The sequence below is a fragment of the Camponotus floridanus genome, unplaced genomic scaffold (assembly GCF_003227725.1).
Source record: "Camponotus floridanus strain SB8 unplaced genomic scaffold, Cflo_v7.5 scaffold172, whole genome shotgun sequence".
Lineage (NCBI taxonomy): Eukaryota > Metazoa > Arthropoda > Insecta > Hymenoptera > Formicidae > Camponotus > Camponotus floridanus.
Window position 1 is genome coordinate 171,159 of NW_020229295.1, and position 18,438 is coordinate 189,596.

Genomic DNA, 18,438 nt, shown 5'->3' on the forward strand with positions numbered 1-18,438 from the left:
GTACGGCGATTTCGTCGATCGATTGTGGGAGAGATTGCCTATACATCTGAAGGACGATCCGGACGTCCAGCGTTATCGCCTCTGTCACAAGCATCACAATCAGCCGTGGCAAGACACGCACATCGACGGTCCGCCGCCGTGCATCAAAGACTGCGGCATGTGCCGGGAGAACGAAATGGCGTGACGATGAGCGCGTCGACGATCGAGGCGTATGAGATATGCCGAGGACGCCGCGACGGCAGTCATCGGCGGTAGCGGTTTGCTCAATAGAACTATAAACGCTCTTCCGTTCGAAATACATATACCGGGATAGTTCTGCGGTCCCGGTACTCGTCTCGCGAAGCGGCTCGCACGAGACGATCGAGGCGTCCGCTGGACGCGGCTTGCCGCGAGCACGACGTCGCCTATTCGCGGAGCGACGATCTCGCCGATCGGCACGTCGCGGATCGGGCGCTCGGAGCGAGAGCGTTCGAACGTATCCGGGCCAGGGATTCGACCCTCGACGAGAGAGTGGCGGCGTCGGTCGTATGGGCGGCTATAAAGGCGAAGACGAAACTAGGAATGGGTATGGCTGGAGCGCGAAGAAGCGCGAGAAAGAGCGGCGATGTCGGCGGCAAGAGAAGAACGATCTCGACGAGGAGGAGAGGACGACGAGAGGACGGGTTCTTCCCGCGACGAAACGCGGCGGCTTCCTGCCGCTGTTGCCGGCGCTCGGAGCTCTAGGATCGCTGATCGGCGGAGCGGCCGGCGTGGCGAAGATAGTGAACGACGGTAAGGCCGCGCGTCGACAATTGGAGGAGCTGCAGCGACACAATCGAACGATGGAGGGCCGCGGTTTGTATCTCGCGCCTTACAAGCGCGGCGGAAGCATCGCGAGACGAGGCGGACGAACGGTTAGAAGGAAGAAAAAAAAAAGTCGCGCCTTCGCGCGCGTTAGACGACGTCGTAGCTCCGATCGGCGTCACGACGAACGAACAGTTGAACAGCGCGGCCAGGCGCGCTCGCGTGCGTCACATCAGAGGTGTGTTCATGCGCGACGCGTTGCCGGCGCGAGTTCGTCGCGACGAGAGTGGTATCGTGAACCTGGACGACGCCTCGGGGCACGCATTGGGTGGCGTACGCTAAAAGGGGAAAAGACGCTATCTACTTCGACGCTTTCGGCAATCTTCGGCCGCCTCGAGAACTCGCGCGTTATCTCGGACGCGACACGCGCATCGCGTACAATCGCGACTCTCAGCAGACGTACGATCAGAGCGTCTGCGGACAATTGTGCCTGCGCTTCCTTCGACGAGTCGATTGGGGAGGAGGAAGCCCTTCGGTCTCTAACGGCGATAGAGCGCGTCGTCATGTCGCTGATTCTCACGCTGACTGGAAGAAGCAACGTTCTCACGGCGAGTTACTTTCCGATCTGAGCGACGACGATTACGAGCTCGGCCTGACCAATCTCGAGACCTACAACACGATTCCGAACGTGAATTCCTCGAACAATAAATTTTACTTCGACGACAACGACGAGACGATCGCGATCCCGATCGGATCCTACGAGCGCGCGAGCTGCGCGATATAAGCGCGTATCTGAGAGCCGCGATTCTTCGAAGACGGCGACGACCGCCGAGCGCGAGTACCGGAGGGAGAGACGGCGGCAATGGCGCCAGCGACGGCGACGACGAGGAATATCTGTACGACGTCGAGGACGCGGAGGACGAGAGCGGCGATCGCGTTCTCGCGCTACGCGGTAACGACAATACCATGAGAAGCGAAATCAAATGCGCGTACCGAATTAATTTCACCAAACCGAACAATATCGGATCGTTATTAGGTTTCTCCCAGTCTCGCGTATTGCGGCCGAACAAATGCGTCCGACGAGCCCGTGAGCATTATCGCGGTTAACACGATTCGCGTGGAGTGCAACCTGACGACGGGCGCGTACGTGAACGGGAGATCCGTCCACGCGATACACGAATTCGCGCCGAACGTCCCGCCGGGATATAAAGTGTCGGAGATCCCGAAGCAGATCATTTATCTGCCGGTTATCGCGCGACTCGTGACCGATGTATCGCTGCGCGTCGTCGATCAGGACGGTCGATTGATCGATTTCCGTGGCGAGGAGAGCTCGATTCGACTGCACGTGCGACGCAGACGATAGAAAGAGCGCGGCGAGACGCGAGGACGGGGGAGCGAACGGGGCGATGCTCGTCGTGCGCGAATCTAGCGTCGCGACGTTGCGTCGCGGCGGCAGCGGCGGCGACCGCGATCGCGTCGCGGGAACTCGAGTCGCGCGCTCGAGAGAGAGGAGCGTCGGGGGATTGTCCGCTGCCAACGTCGCTTTTCTGCGATCCATAGGTTTCGTCGTACCGAGAGCCGCGCGATAGTTCGATGACATGGGGGACATTCTGAGCATCGGCGGGGAACCCGTCTTCGACGATCGCATCGTGAAGATCGAGAGTCACACGTACAATCCGTACGCCAATATCACTTTCGGATACAGCGACGAGATACGAATACCCATACAACAGCAGGACCTATACACGCTGCCATGCGAGAGTTTTCTCTACGTCGAAGGTAGACTGCACGCGAAGAATAATCCGCCGCCCGCGTCAAGCGGCGAATCGGGTAAACCTGCCTCGGCCTCTAAGGAGCCGTCCGTGTCCTCGACGCCGGCGTGGCTCATGAACAATTGCGTCGCCTTTATGTTCGAGGAGATACGTTACGAGCTCGATGGCGTGGAGATCGATCGTAATCGCAACGTCAGAATAACCAGCATCAAGAACTACGTCTCGCTGACGGCCGAACGAGGCAAGATCTTGAAGAACGCCGGATGAGATCTCGCGACTGGACCGAGCGGCGTCGCGTCGACGGGCGACTTCAACTTCTGCGTTCCTCTCGACACGCTGGTAGGTTTCTGCGAGGAATACAGGCGCGTTGTCATCAACGCGCGTCACGAGCTGATTCTGATAAGAGCGCGAAACGACAACAATTGTCTGATATCGCGCGAGGAATTCGAGCCGAGAGTCGAGCTCGCGAAGATACAGTGGCGCGTGCCGCACGTGGTGCTGAATGACGTCAACAAATTATCGCTGTTGCGCACGTTGGACAGCGGCAGATATCTGAGCGCGCTCTTTCGCTCGTGGGATCTCTACGAGTTTCCGCTCCTGCAAAGCACGACCAAACACTCGTGGGCCGTAAAAGCGGCCACGCAACTCGAGAAACCGCGTTACGTCATCTTCGCGTTGCAGACCGGAAGGAAGAACATCCTGTCGCAGAACGCTTCCAGATTCGACGCGTGCAATCTGACCAACGTAAAGTTGTATCTCAATTCCGACTTCCATCCGTACGACGATATGAATTTGGACTTCGATAAGAACAAGATCGCCGTACTGTACGACGCCTACGCGAGATTTCGGCGAACGTATTACGGATCCGCGAGCGACGAGACGCTCCTGACTATAAACAAATTTCTACACTGTGGCCCGCTCGTGGTGATAGATTGTTCCCGCCAAAACGAAGCGGTTAAGAGCGCCACTGTGGACGTTCGTCTAGAATTCGATTGCAAGGACAACGTTCCTTCTAACACCACGGCGTACTGCAATCCGCTGACGAACGTCGTGCGTAAGATCCTGTAAGACAGCGCGTCGAACGAGAGGAGAGAGAGGAAACTCGAAACCGCGGAGATATCGGGGAGAGACGCGCGGATCAACTTCAGTCTCTCGCGACGATGACCGCGACAACGGTCACGGGCGATATCGCCCCACCGATCTTCGTCGATCTGCAGAGCTTCGTCGTCAACGAGCGATTCGTGACGAAGGAGATGGCAATACTCGCGAACGGTAGAGATCTAACGCATCACGTCTTTCGCGCGCCGATGTCGTGGAATCTGCTGACGAAGAGCGAGAAGTCGCAGGCCTGTTGGCTGACTCTTAATCATCATGAATTTCACTGGACTGACGGACACGTGGAATATAGGCACGCGAAGCAGATCGTTCGCGACGCGATATATCGCGCGTTGAGGGATCTCGTGTCGAACACCGCGGTGACGATCTACGTCAAGAGTCGCGAAAAGAAGAAGTGGCTGGCTGACATCGCGGGAGAGGTCGCGGAGCAGCTCGATCTGACGATCGAGACCATCGACGCCGATTACGAGGATATCGGACCCCTTCGAACGCTAGCCGCGACTCGCGTCTATCGCTGCGGCTATCACTCGAAGAATTGCGCCTTAGAAAACGTGTGCAAACTGCACAACTGGTGGTTGGAGAGACGCGATCAATTGGGCGACATGTGAACAGAGACGCGTCGCGCGATGACCCGCGCGCCTCGCGCGTTTTCCGCATCGTAGATTAGTTTTGCGCGTATTCTTATCGACGACTTATCGCCTACCTAAAAAGTATTATTAATACTTAGAAAGATACTATTAATACTAAGAAAAAAATAATATTAAAATAATATTAAAATAACATTAAAATAATATTAAAATAATATTAATTAGCGAATAAACGTTAACTCGTATCGCGCGTACTTAAATCGCGGTTAAACGCATTTTCCGGCACTTCCTCCGTAGCAATCGAGAATTTATCGCGCCTCATTAAATTACCTCGTTATATTTCCGCGTCGCGCGATTTTTTCATACCGCCTTAGATTATAGCATTAGCATTAGCATTCGACGGAATCATAACGGCTCGGCGATAGCGATATCGCGCGATTTTTTCATACCGTCTTAGATTATCGCATTAGCGTTCAACGGAATCATAACGACCCGGCGATAGTAATATCGCAGGTATAAATTAACGCCGAAAGACCGTTTTTCCTCAGAATGAGTCTCGCGATCGCGATCGCGTTGTTGAGTGCGTCTGATATTGCAAGTGTTCTTAGTGCGTCTAGTGTTCCTAGCGTGTCCAGCATTCATTCTCGGAGTTATCAAGAGACACGGTAGTGTCTTGTGCTAAGTCCCGCGTAAGCAACAAGACGCGCCGTGTATCATTACGCGAGTCGGATAGTTGGAGATGTTCGAGATTATCATATTGAAATAATCGCTGAACGGATCGAGTTCTTATTAGGCTTAATGGATAGCTTGAGGTTGATTTATATAAGAAAAGTGTCTTTATTTTTGCTCTACATGCATCGTGAACAGCAATATTATGATCCAAAGTCGAAATATGAAAAATTTTCATTAAGAAACGTCTCCTTGGTCATCGTCACCCAAGTCCCCAATGCGCAAGCGTAAAAAGTTGTACGTTTGCCGCATTCGACGTAAGATTGCGCTAGCGGCGCTCCGTGATGTTAAGACTATTATATACAGGGTGTCTCATTTTAATCGATGGATCCAAATTTCTCCTAAACTACATCAGTTACAAAAAAATGTTTCAGACGAAAGTTGTATGGCTTGAAGAGGAACATAAGGTGGTGTCATTGGTTTGGCATTGAAAATCACCTGAAGTTACGTGAAGATCACATCCAACTTTTTAAATGGGACTTCTTATATGCTTTTGCATATTTTTTTAGTTCATCTCGAGAGCTTTCCGAAATACTATAATTAAGTTAATTTTCATTAAGTAGTTTTCAATTATGAGACTTGAAATCATTTCTTAATTTTACATAAGTCGTAAAATATCTAGTAAAATATTCATTTTTCGATTATCTTATCTTAATACTTTTATACTTAATACTTTTATCTTAATACTTTTAGTTACAAAATAATAAGCAGAATCAAATGGTGTAAAGAAAACATACAGTTGTTTAAGAAAAAATATGGAATTGTTAATTGCAAATTACATATTTTTTTCCTCGGAACAGTTATATGTTTTTTTTACACCCCAATTGATTCCTCTTATTATTTTGTACACAAAAGTATTAAGATAAGTTAAACAAAAAATGAATATTTTACTAGATATTTTACGATTTATGTAAAATTAAGAGATGATTCAAGCCTCATAACTCAAAAACTACTTAATGAAAACTAACTTAATTATAGTGTTTGGAAAGCTCTCGAGATGAACTATAAGAATATGTAAAAGCATATAGGGTGTTCTATTTAAAAAATTGGATGTGATCTTCACGTAACCTTTAGGTGACTCTTCAATGTCAAACCAATGACACCACCTTATGTCCCCCTTGAAGCCATACAACTTTTGTCTGAAACATTTTTTTGTAGCTGGCGTAGTTTAGGAGAAATTTGGATCCATCGATTAAAATGGGACACCTTGTATACAGGGTGTCCTAGACCACCCGTACACCCCTTTCTTTTCAAAAACTAAGCATTTTAGAGAAAAAACGTTTTAGACAAAAATTGTATGGTTTTGAGGGGAACATAAGATGGTGTCATTGGTTTGATCTTGGATGGCATCGTTAAGGTCAGGTCAAGGACACCTTTAATTTCTTAAATGGAATCACCTTTTTTTTATTGCATATTCTTATAGCTTATGTCGAGAGCTTTCCAAAACACTAAAATAAAGTATTTTTTTATTGAGTACTTTTCGATTTATAAAACTTAAAATAAAATCTTAATTTTACATAAACTATAAAATATCTAGTAAAATATTTATTTCTCGATTATCTTACCTTAATACTTTTATGTACAAAATAACTGCTAATTAGCAGCGCTAAGTTTTTTAACTAAAATTTTTTTATATGTATTAATTTTTAATTTTTATATAATTTTTTATTCTTTATTTATTAATTTCTAATTTTAATTTTTTTAATAATTTTTAATTTTGTATTTGTATTATCATTTTCTTTTTTTTTTAATTAAACTTTTCAGGATACATGCATATGATTATTGCAATGTATATGATTGTTCATATTTTCAATTCGATTTTTTATAATAGATATATTACAATTCATTTAATATCATTTTTCTTTTAATATTGAAAATAAAAAAGAAATATGTCTATTTTATAGTAAAAATTTTTATTCAGTTGGCGCAACTTTTTAATATTATTTGTATGAAATTAAAACAATTATTTTGTACAATTTTTTTTAGTTAAATTATTTTAAGTTTTTATTTTCAATTAGCGTAATTTTTGGATATCATTATTTTTCTAGGATATAATGTAGAAAATTAAATCAGCTATTTTGTATAACTTTTTTTGGTTAAAGTATTTTTATAAGCTTTTATTTTCACTTAGCGCAACTTTTTTGATATCATTATTTTTGTAGGATATACAATACAGTAGTTTTTTACAGTTAATAATACACTATTTTGCAAATACATATACTGTTTTTTACGCGGACTTAGCACCTTTTTTTACCTTTTTTTTTAAATTTTTTTCACGCGAACGACGATGAGCCGCAATGAAATTTCGAGATTGCGGAGGATGCTCCACGAATGCACGTTCACGCCGTGGATGTGCTTGTAAAAGATAAAGTATTGTACATCAGAAATCTCATGGATGCGATCCTCAATATAGCTATAACGTGGAACATAAGTACTCATTCATCATCCTTCTTTATTCTTTCGCTCTTCTTCGAGGAAAAAATACGACGTACATTGATCGCGCGACATTTTTTCATAGTTCGAGAATGAGGTTGAGATCCCTGGATTCGTCAACATACACCGCCGACATTGGATACGACAGACGAGACTGAAGCAACGGCGATTCTTAAACTCGTTATGGTGCGACCGGCCGTCCTGTAGAAAATGGGAGAGGCGCTCCCCTAATATCTACGCTGACATCTTTCGATTAAGAAGATTATTCGGTATGGAGCCGCTCGTCTCGGATCGCGCATTTAAAACCGAAGATTTCTGCGACGATTCTCCTGTGGAGATATGGTACGATGACGCAAGCTCCGTCCGCACGGATGACGGCGGATTTTAATCGAGGTACGGATCTCTTCTCGTATAACGCGCCGTTCTTTCCTTTCGCGTATCTCGATACGAATTATTAATACACGGCTTTACATATTTCAGACGTCTCGTCAATCTCGACGCTGAAGGACGGTGCCGAAGGACGGCGCCGAAGGACGGCGCCGAAAGACGGCGCCGAAGGACGGCGTCGAAGAACAGCGCCTTCCCTTCCTCCCGAACTCTGCCCGCATCGCCCCCCCCCTCCCCTTGCGCGCGTCGAAACTCATCGTCGCTCGTGCGAACTGAGTTCGTTTCGCCGATCGGGCTATCTTCGCGTCACATTTCTACGAAGGATTCGTTGTCGAAGAGACGTACGTGTCGGCGCACTCTTACACGATCCTATATATTCATCTCTATGTTCATATAATCCCTTTTATAGGGGCATTTATGGTTGATTCATAGGTCATTTATTGTTGATTTATAGTTCATTTATGGTTCACTTATGGTTCACTTATGGTTCACTTATGGTTCACTTATGGTTCATTAGCAATGTCGGTTGAAGAACGCGTCAGTTTGAGTATATAAGTCTTGTTTTTGCCGCTCCTTTTTTTTAAATGGTCGTTTCATATGGGTCGTTTTACAGTCGTTCTTACAGTCGTTCTTACAATAAATTTTCCAGTTTAAACGCACATGTTTTTTGTAAGACCGTTTATGCGCGATCATTCAAGAATGCGATAAAATATTTTTCTCTTAAAAATTTAGGGTCGTTCTTACAGGTCGTTCTCACAGGTCGTTCTCACAGGTCGTTCTTACAGGTCGTTTATATATATATATATATATATATATATATATATAATAGTCATATATTTTATAATCGTGTAACGGTCGTATTTCCGGACGTTTTTCTTAGCGCGGATAGATCGCCGGTGCTAGGTGTCTTTAAATGAAATACGCGGTGTGTGTGGTATAATTGTGTTTATTGCGTTTGTATGAAAGTGTGTACAGAGTCGGAGTGTGTAAATGTGTAGACGAGTGTGTGAGCGCGGACGTGGTTATAAAAGTTCGTATACAGGTTGCGTGGTTCGCGTAATTAAACCGAATATTAATGTGGATTAATTTCGGCCTCGCTGTCGCACGCCGGCGGGTGTTTACTATTGCGCGAGACGGCGCGCGTTTTTGCGGCGCTTTTTCGGCGGGGAATCCCGAGATTCCGAGAATGCTTCGGTCTCGGAATCGACGATGATTTCGCCGTACTATTTATTTCGCGATTTAAAGTCCGCGTGTAGATCGCCTATGCGCTTGAACGCGGCGGTGTTTATGCGTCTGTTTTTAGATGCGCGCACGTAATTGCATGTGATGCATGCAACGATGCTCGGTGCGTATAGCCCTGGTTTTTATTCGCGAAGGATGGATTGCGCGATGCAGCTGGATCGGTAACTCCCGATCCGGGGCGGCTCAAGCTCCACCTTCCGTGAGGGTTGCAGCTGCGGATTAGGCGGATTGCACTTTTGGCGTCAGAATCGAGAACTCTCGTTCGGAGACGGAGCACGCTCCACCTCTGTCTTCAGCTCTTTCTGTGCGTTTGGTAGGATTTCTCAAGGATTGCTCTTTGGAAGCGTACTGCTTCAAGCGGATCGGAGAGATGTGATTAGCGTCAAAAATGTGGCCCTTTTTATACGAGCTAATTGCCCGCGTCGGCGCCTGACGGTATAACCCCTTCCGAACGGGTTTTCGGAAAACGGTACGGTCGGGCCCGTTCGGAGGGATTCGGGTAGGAGCCGAACGCGGGCTTTCGCCGGTCGACGGTTCGGGCCACATCGACTCTGTTCGGCGATGTTCGGCCGAATTTCGAATTTCGGCAGTTTTAAAAAGGTGGGCGCAACGCGCCCCTGCCTCTGCCCGGCGGGTGTTCTGCCGGGCGGCAGCTTCCGGCGGATGTCATGCCGGGAATCGTAACGATGCACCGGAATGCATCGTTACATCACCCCCCTTCTGAAATTAATGCCCGAATTGGGGGCATTCGATCGGTCGGCTCATCGGGCATTCCTCGCGCTGGTCTGCGGATTTCTTGTCGCTCCTTGTTATTGCGGCAGACGGCGGCAATACCGGACTCTTCCGTCCCTCGTGAACCGGATAATCCAGCGTCCGGTGGCGGTTCGCGCTTTGTATCTCCGTGATACGTATACCGCGAAGTGTGGAATTTCCACGACGATTCCGGGCTCTACCTCGACGGGAATCGGTGGCGGTGTTTGCGGTCCCATCGGTCGTAGTAGAGTCGGTCGTGCGGTGTTGGCGGCCTCGGATATTATTGGCCGGGGTGGCCGTTCGTAAGGGCGTGCTGCCCTCGCCCTTGGTGGTGGTGGCGGAGGAGCCAGGAAAGCTTCCTGCTTCCGACGATTAATGTGGTCGGACCGCTGTATGACGGTCCCGACCTTCGGTGGCCGCGCTGGTGTTGGCGTGGCGATGTCCGGCGGTGCCGGCCCTGTTACCTGGACCGGGTCGACGGTGCCTGCTTCGTACTCCCGAAGCAGGGCTTCAATATCCTCCAGGATCGCTCGATTACTCGCTTCCATTTCGCTCGATGGTTCGCTCGAAAGTGATCCCTTAATCGTCGCTATCTCTGGCTCGAGGTCGGTGTCTTCCTCGGGGGGAACAAAATTGTTGTTGTTTTTATTGACATGCGCGGCCTTCAAATCTTGTATGTGTACATGTCTTATCCATTTCCCCCGCTTGCTCCGTAGATCCACTATAACCGGTGATATTATTTGACGGATCTCGTATGGCCCGGTGAATTTAGGCGCCAGTTTGGCGTTGTACGCTTCGCTTCTCTTCGAAAGAGGGTGGTCGCGCTTCCACACCCAATCTCCGATGCTCGGCTTCCATGCTCGGCGGCGGAGATCATAATGCAATTTTTGGCGCTGAAACGCCTGAGCGAGCTGTATCTTGACTAGCTCGTAGGCCTCCACGAGCCTCTGGCGGAGGTCATCCGGGGCGTTGTGCTCCGCGGTCGGCTGGTCGGTGTCCTCTGGTCCTCGTAACTCGCGCCCGTGATTTAGAAAGGCGGGCGTGTATCCGGTGGCGTCGTGCAGGGCTGTATTAAAAGCGAATTGGAACGCCGGAATGTGTTCGTCCCAGGCCCGGTGGTCCTTCTCCACATACTGAGTGACCATGGTTTTAATGGTCCGGTTGGTTCTCTCCACCGGATTGCAGTGTGGAGAGTAAGCCGGAGCGGTAACGTGGCGGATGTTCCACGCTCGAAGGCGTTCTTCCATTTTCTTGGATCGTAATTGGGTGCCATTGTCCGATAGCACGGAGTTCGGTCGTCCGTGGCGCAAAATTATGCGTTCGGTGAGCGCTTTGGTGACGGCGCTCGCGGTCGCTTGGCGCAGGGGCACCAGCTCCACCCATTTCGTGAAGCGATCCTGCATCACGAAGAGCCACGTATGCCCCTGATGGAAGCGTGGTAGTGGTCCAACCAAGTCGAGAGTTACCTGCTCCCACGGTCGGCTGACGTAGGTCGCGTGCAGTGTTCCTGCCGGTCGCTGCTGCGCGACCTTGTGCGCTTGGCAATTTTTGCATGTTCGCACATAGTTCGCGATGTCGCGAAACATCCCCGGCCAATAATAAAACTCGGCAATTCGGGCGATCGTTTTGGCGATGCCCATGTGCCCGGCGGTGGGGACGTCGTGATATCGGCGTAGGATGTCGTTTCTGGCCTCCTTGGATACGCAGAGCTTCCATTGTTCTTCTGCGGCGGTGTCCTTGAAGTTGAGGCTGTGGTAGAGGAGGCGATACAATCTACCGTCCTCTATACGGTAATCGGTGTGCGCGGTGGGGTCTTGCTGCACCCCTTCGAACTTTCGGCGGTACCAGGCGCATTCCCGGTCTTTCGCGGCGCAAGTTACCGGGTGACGTGATAGCGCGTCGGCGACACGATTAAGTACCCCGCGGCGGTACTTTACGTCGAAGTCATACTGCTGGAGCTCGAATACCCAGCGTCCGAGGCGTCCGGTCGGAGACTCTATTTTTTGTAGCCACCGTAGGGCCTGGTGATCTGTCACGACGGTGAAGGAGTACCCTTCCAGGTAGCTCTTCATTCGCCGGATACCCCATACGATAGCTAGGCATTCGAGCTCCGTGGCGCTATAGTTGCGCTCGGCCGCGTTTAAGGTGCGGCTTGCATAGGCGATCACGCGTTCGCCTTCCTCGAAATTTTGCGTCAACACTGCCCCGAGCCCGGTCGTGCTAGCGTCCGTCTGGAGGAAAAATCGGCGCGTGAAATCGGGGCAAGCTAAAACCGGCGCTGAACTCAAAGCGTGCTTAAGTTGAGCGAACGCGACGGCCTCCCCCTCGCCCCACTTCCATCGGGCGTTTTTCTTCGTTAACTGCGTAAGTGGGGCCGCGATCGCGGAGAAGGCTGGGATAAAACGACGGTACCACGATGCCATCCCCACGAATTGTCGTATTTGTTTGACTGACCGTGGTTCTGGCCAGTTGGCCACAGCTTGAATTTTCCCGGGGTCGGTCCGAATTCCCTCCCGGTCAATTACGTGCCCCAGGTACGTCAAACGGTCAACGCAGATTCGGCATTTCTCCGGGTTCAGACGGAGGCGCGCGTCACGAAGACGGCGGAAAGTCTCCTGCAGCAGCTCGAGATGGTGGTCGAACGTCCGGCTAATAACGATTATGTCGTCGAGATAAACGAACACGTGCGGCTCTAACTCTGGCCCAAGGACCGTGTCCAGTAACCGCTGGAACGTGGCCGGGGCGGAATGCAACCCGAATGGCATGACTCGGAACTGGTAAAGCCCCTTCCCTGGTATCGTAAACGCGGTGACCGGTCGGCTGCTTGGACTCAGAGGTACCTGCCAGTACCCGTTCTTCAGGTCTAAGGTCGACAGATACCGGGCCCCTCGCAATTTGTCGAGAGTTGCAGTGATCTGTGGCAGCGGATATGCGTCTTTATGAGTCATCTCGTTGACTCGGCGAAAGTCGATGCAAAAGCGTTGACGACCATCCTTCTTTTTGACAATGACGATGGGCGAGCTCCAAGGACTATGCGAGGGCTCGATGACCCCCTGGGCGAGCATCTCCTCCACCTCGGTGTCGATAATCGCCTGCATTGCCGGGTTGCGCGGCCGGTATCTTTGTTTAATTGGCGTGTTATTAATGAGCCGAATGGTATGCTGGGCCCGATCGGTGGGCCCCTTCACGGTATCGAACTTCGTGAGTTCGTCTCGTAAAAATGCTTGGAGCCGCTCATTTTCTTCAGTGGTCCTGCCGGCTAGGCCCTCGACCGTGCAGCACCGCTGGTGCCACTGGAGCACCCGCAGCGGCGGAGCCGGCGTGCTTATGCGTAATTTTGCCTGCAGATCTACTCCCATCAGTATCTCGCTCGAGAGGCCCGTCAATATCCCGAAGGTGTGGGTCGTAGTTCGGCCGGCCGCTTCCACCGGCAGGTTCATTTTCCCCGCGAGTTCCGTGTCTCGATCGTCCGCTAATTGTATTTGGCTTTTCCCCAGAATCCATGCGAAACCCGCACGTCTCAACGTTTCGGCGGTTCTCTCGTTGATTAGCGAGATCTCGGACCCTCCATCTATCAGTGCGTCGAACATGAATTCCCCGATGCGGATCGGGGTGTGTGGTCGCGGCTTGAAGGTTACTCGGGGCTGGGAGTCACGGCGGCGACCTTCTCCCCAGCCCCGTCGGCTTTTCCCGTCGGCGGGTGACACTGCGCGGTTAGCACCCCGTCTCGACCGCATTGCGAGCAGAACTTCTTCGCGGGGCGTCGGCATTGCCGGCGCGTGTGCCCGCGTTGCTTGCAACGCCAGCAGCACTCGGCTTTATTGTAGGCGGCCGCCACGGCGGGTTTTGTTTCGGCCTTTTCCCTTTTGAGTGCCTCCTGTCGTTCGCTTACCAGGTCCTCGTGTTCGCGAGCGCGTGCTTGAAGCTCGGAAATATCGTTGATGTCGCGGCGCCGGATGTAAAATTTGTATTCTGGGTGCATGTGGTCGTATAAATACTCGAGCTGCATACCGGGTGAAAATCCGCCGGCCCGACGCATAAGCGTCATCATTACCGTCGAGTATTGCGCGAATGTCTCGTTAGCCTTCTGGTGACGATTTTCGATTTCGCGGCGGAGGGAGGCGTCGTACCGATGGGGCAGAAACTGCAACCGAAATGCTGCCTCAAATCCCTGCCAAGAGGCCCAGCTGGTCCGGTGATTTCGGTACCACAAAAGGGCGTCTCCCCTTAATATCTCCGATAATCCGCGCAGTAATTGATCCTCACCGATGTGGTAGTTCTCGCGGAATTCGGCAAGCCGCTCCAGAAAGGCGGCGGGATCACGTCCATCAAAGTGGAAACCACTCTTACGGAGTTGGTTTATTGCTCGGTAATCCGGCAACGGAGGGGTCGCGAAATCTCCGGGCGCATCGCGGTCCAAAGGCGAGGACCCCGTGATAACCACCTGCGGTAATGCCCCGGAGGGACCCGCTTGTTCGCGCGGATCAGTCGTGAATTCGTCCGCATGGGTGTCCGCGTACTCCCGCATACGTCGGCGGATGTCGTCGAGAGTGCCAGTGCTCTCTAACCCATAGCCCTCCGCTAGCACGGCCAGTTGCTCCTTCGGGAGCGCGTATAGCCACGACCTCATTATGCACGCTCACACCTTCGAGAAAACGCAGAACGAGAAACACTAATAAAAAAAAAAACGTCCCTGTTCGGGCGCCAATGTAACGGTCGTATTTCCGGACGTTTTTCTTAGCGCGGATAGATCGCCGGTGCTAGGTGTCTTTAAATGAAATACGCGGTGTGTGTGGTATAATTGTGTTTATTGCGTTTGTATGAAAGTGTGTACAGAGTCGGAGTGTGTAAATGTGTAGACGAGTGTGTGAGCGCGGACGTGGTTATAAAAGTTCGTATACAGGTTGCGTGGTTCGCGTAATTAAACCGAATATTAATGTGGATTAATTTCGGCCTCGCTGTCGCACGCCGGCGGGTGTTTACTATTGCGCGAGACGGCGCGCGTTTTTGCGGCGCTTTTTCGGCGGGGAATCCCGAGATTCCGAGAATGCTTCGGTTCTCGGAATCGACGATGATTTTCGCCGTACTATTTATTTCGCGATTTAAAGTCCGCGTGTAGATCGCCTATGCGCTTGAACGCGGCGGTGTTTATGCGTCTGTTTTTAGATGCGCGCACGTAATTGCATGTGATGCATGCAACGATGCTCGGTGCGTATAGCCCTGGTTTTTATTCGCGAAGGATGGATTGCGCGATGCAGCTGGATCGGTAACTCCCGATCCGGGGCGGCTCAAGCTCCACCTTCCGTGAGGGTTGCAGCTGCGGATTAGGCGGATTGCACTTTTGGCGTCAGAATCGAGAACTCTCGTTCGGAGACGGAGCACGCTCCACCTCTGTCTTCAGCTCTTTCTGTGCGTTTGGTAGGATTTCTCAAGGATTGCTCTTTGGAAGCGTACTGCTTCAAGCGGATCGGAGAGATGTGATTAGCGTCAAAAATGTGGCCCTTTTTATACGAGCTAATTGCCCGCGTCGGCGCGTGACGGTATAACCCCTTCCGAACGGGTTTTCGGAAAACGGTACGGTCGGGCCCGTTCGGAGGGATTCGGGTAGGAGCCGAACGCGGGCTTTCGCCGGTCGACGGTTCGGGCCACATCGACTCTGTTCGGCGATGTTCGGCCGAATTTCGAATTTCGGCAGTTTTAAAAAGGTGGGCGCAACGCGCCCCTGCCTCTGCCCGGCGGGTGTTCTGCCGGGCGGCAGCTTCCGGCGGATGTCATGCCGGGAATCGTAACGATGCACCGGAATGCATCGTTACAATCGTATATATTTTAATCGTATATATTTAATAGTCATATTATTTTAATCGTATATATTTAATAGTCATATATTTTAATCGCATATATTTAATAATCATATATTGTAATCGCTATACATTACATCGCTGTATATTACATCCATCGTCGATAGTCGCGCAATTATCGAGAGCAAACAGGGAGGAGGACTCGAAGACCCCACGTTCTCTCAAACATTATATTAGAATATTATAATATATTAGAACATTATATTAAGCGTTATATATATTAAAACATTATATTAAACATTATATTAAACGTTATATTAAGCGTTATATTAAACGTTATATTAGAATATTATATTAAGCGTTATATTAAACGTTATATTAAGCGTTATATTAAACGTTATATTAGAATATTATACATTAAACGTTATATAAGTACACGTAGATCGCGCAATTTTTTTGTATGAATAAAGAATCATTTTTTGTATGAATAAAGAATCATTTTTTGTACGAATAAAGAATCATTTTTTGTATGAATAAAAAATCATTAAAACGTTCGTTCTTTTGATCACCTCTCTAGCGTGTCCGAGAGTATCTTCCCTCCCCTCCTATTTTATACGAATAATAATGAATAATAATGAATCGTTTGTTTCTTAAAAAAAAAAGTTCGTTCTCTCGATCATCCTTCTCGCGCGTCCGAGCGTATCTCCCCTCCTCTCGCCTCCTCCTTCTCCCTCGTACGACGCTTTCTCGCGTTCTAGAGAACGATATATCGCCGAAGGACGCGCGCGCGATAGTTCGCTACCGTCCCGACCCCCACGCGCTAGCGCCTTGCGAGAGCCATGACGCGCGTCGCGTTATCACTCGCGCTGACGATATCCCTGTTCGCGGCCGTCGCGGCGGCGCTGACTTACGATGACATTGCGGAGACGTCCCGTTATCTTCGAACTTACGGCTTTCTGGAGAACGAGGAGAATCGTCAGCAGTCGTCGCTATTGGACAACGCGACCGCCCTGAGCGAAGCGCTATCAATATTTCAGGAATACTACGGCCTGCCGGGAAACGGCGTTCTGACTGTGGAAACGATTCGCGTCATGCGCAGGCCGCGATGCGGTGTCGTAGACATTTACGCTTACAGCCCGTTAACGAGAAAGTGGCCGAGGACGCAACTCACGTGGAACTTCAAACTAGCGAACAGAGATACTCTGCGCACGACTCAGAGCGCGTTCGCTCTGTGGTCCGAGCAATCCTCTCTGACGTTCTCGCGCGACTCGCTGCGCCCCGATATACTGATATCCTATCAATCCGGCGCTCACGCGTACGAGAACAGCGACAACGGGGGCTCGTCCCCGTCGCCGTTCGCGGGACCGGGATCATTCGTCGCTCACGCGTTCTTTCCGACGGGAGAGCCCAATCAAGTGACCGAGATGCACGTCGACGAGACGGAGCCGTGGCACATCACGCTGACCAGGCCCTCGTCGGACAGGCTGTATCTCCTTCAGACGCTGACGCACGAGATCGGTCACACTCTGGGTCTGACTCACAGTATGAGGGAAGATTCGGTCATGTACGCGTACACGCCTTCGGAGGAAAGGCGATATCCGCTCAGACTGAGCATAGAGGACGTCATAAACGTGAGAAATCTCTACGGATCGAGAGAGACGACGAATCCTACGATCGTCGACGCTACTCAGACGACCGCGGCGACGACCACGACGACAACGGCCTCGACGACGACGACGGCCGCGGCTCCGCCGACGACCGCGAGGACGGTCAAGACGCCACTCGCTCCCTCCGATACCGCGGATCTATGCGCATTGAAGCGCATAGATGGAGCGCTAATCATGAATCATCGCCTGTACGTCGCGCGTAAACGCAACGTGTGGCCCGTCAATATGAGGGAGCAACGGAGTGCTCTTCTTGTTCGCCGACTACTTCCGACTAGTTCCTCCCCCGCAATCTCACTCCAGAGACCGTCGGGCGATATCGCGATATTCGCCGGTGACTACATCTACCTCGCCGATTCGAATTTTCATCTTAAAGCGAGATGGCCTAGATTCGTCGGATTTCCCCGCGACGCTAGGATAAACGCCGCGATAAACACGCACGCCGGGCGCAGCTACGTCATATACAACGACGATAAAATAGCCGAGATAAACGACTGCGCGATGACCGTCGCGAGGCACGGCGCTCTGCGGGATACGTTTTCCATGGGATACCATCCGCGATAACGGCCGCCTTCCGCCACGTCGACGGTAATCTCTATTTTCTGAAGAAACGCGAGTATTACGCGTACAGTGAGTTCATCGACGCGATAATCTCGGCCGGTCCCTTCGATCTTAGTATACTGGGAATAGAATGCCCAGCCGATGGCATTCTGCATCGATTGATCGAACTCGTCTCCAAGCTGTATCGTCTGGAATACGCGTCCTTCGAAAGACCGCGCAATGACGACGACGATGACGACTAAGATCAGGAAATCCTGAAACCTAACGTTAAGATTACATTTAATATGCTGTTCTAAACCGCTGTTCTAAACCGCTTCCGCTGCATTAATTAACGCGCATAACGCGCGCGTCGAGAATAAAGATATCGAGACGACAATCGAGATCGCGTCGTACATAAGGCGCGTCTCCCGGACGAATCTCTCTCTCTCCTCGCGACAACCAACGTTAACGACGCCGTCACCACCGCAGTGTTTTCCTATGAACATCGAAGCCCTGTTCGCGAGACCGATCATGTTCGTCGGACTCGGACAGGAGTACCGCAGAGTGTTCGGGGACTCGTCCGCGACGCCCGCAACTCCGTCGGCGCCGCCGATGACGGACCCCTTCGTCACCC

General features: G+C 50.5%; 2 protein-coding genes across 2 annotated transcripts; both read left to right on the forward strand.

Moving 5' to 3' along the window:
• Positions 1 to 2,381: 2,381 nt before the first annotated feature.
• Positions 2,382 to 3,623, forward strand: LOC112637512. The gene is made up of 2 exons (XM_025407394.1): positions 2,382 to 2,796; positions 2,899 to 3,623. Exons 1-2 carry the CDS (start codon positions 2,382 to 2,384, stop codon positions 3,621 to 3,623), a joined length of 1,140 nt encoding a protein of 379 aa, XP_025263179.1.
• Positions 3,624 to 16,439: 12,816 nt separating this feature from the next.
• Positions 16,440 to 17,828, forward strand: LOC112637513 (matrix metalloproteinase-24-like). Its single transcript, XM_025407395.1, has one exon. It carries the CDS (start codon positions 16,440 to 16,442, stop codon positions 17,826 to 17,828), a length of 1,389 nt encoding a protein of 462 aa, XP_025263180.1.
• The last annotated feature ends 610 nt before the right edge of the window (positions 17,829 to 18,438 follow it).

Coding starts and splice junctions, on each gene's coding strand:
- LOC112637512 (XM_025407394.1), top strand. CDS start 2,382: ATGGGGGACATTCTGAGCATCGGCGGGGAACCCGTCTTCGACGATCGC. Junction 2,797..2,898: donor CTCGCTGACGGCCGAACGAG/GCAAGATCTTGA, acceptor ACACGCTGGTAG/GTTTCTGCGAGGAATACAGG.
- LOC112637513 (XM_025407395.1), top strand. CDS start 16,440: ATGACGCGCGTCGCGTTATCACTCGCGCTGACGATATCCCTGTTCGCG.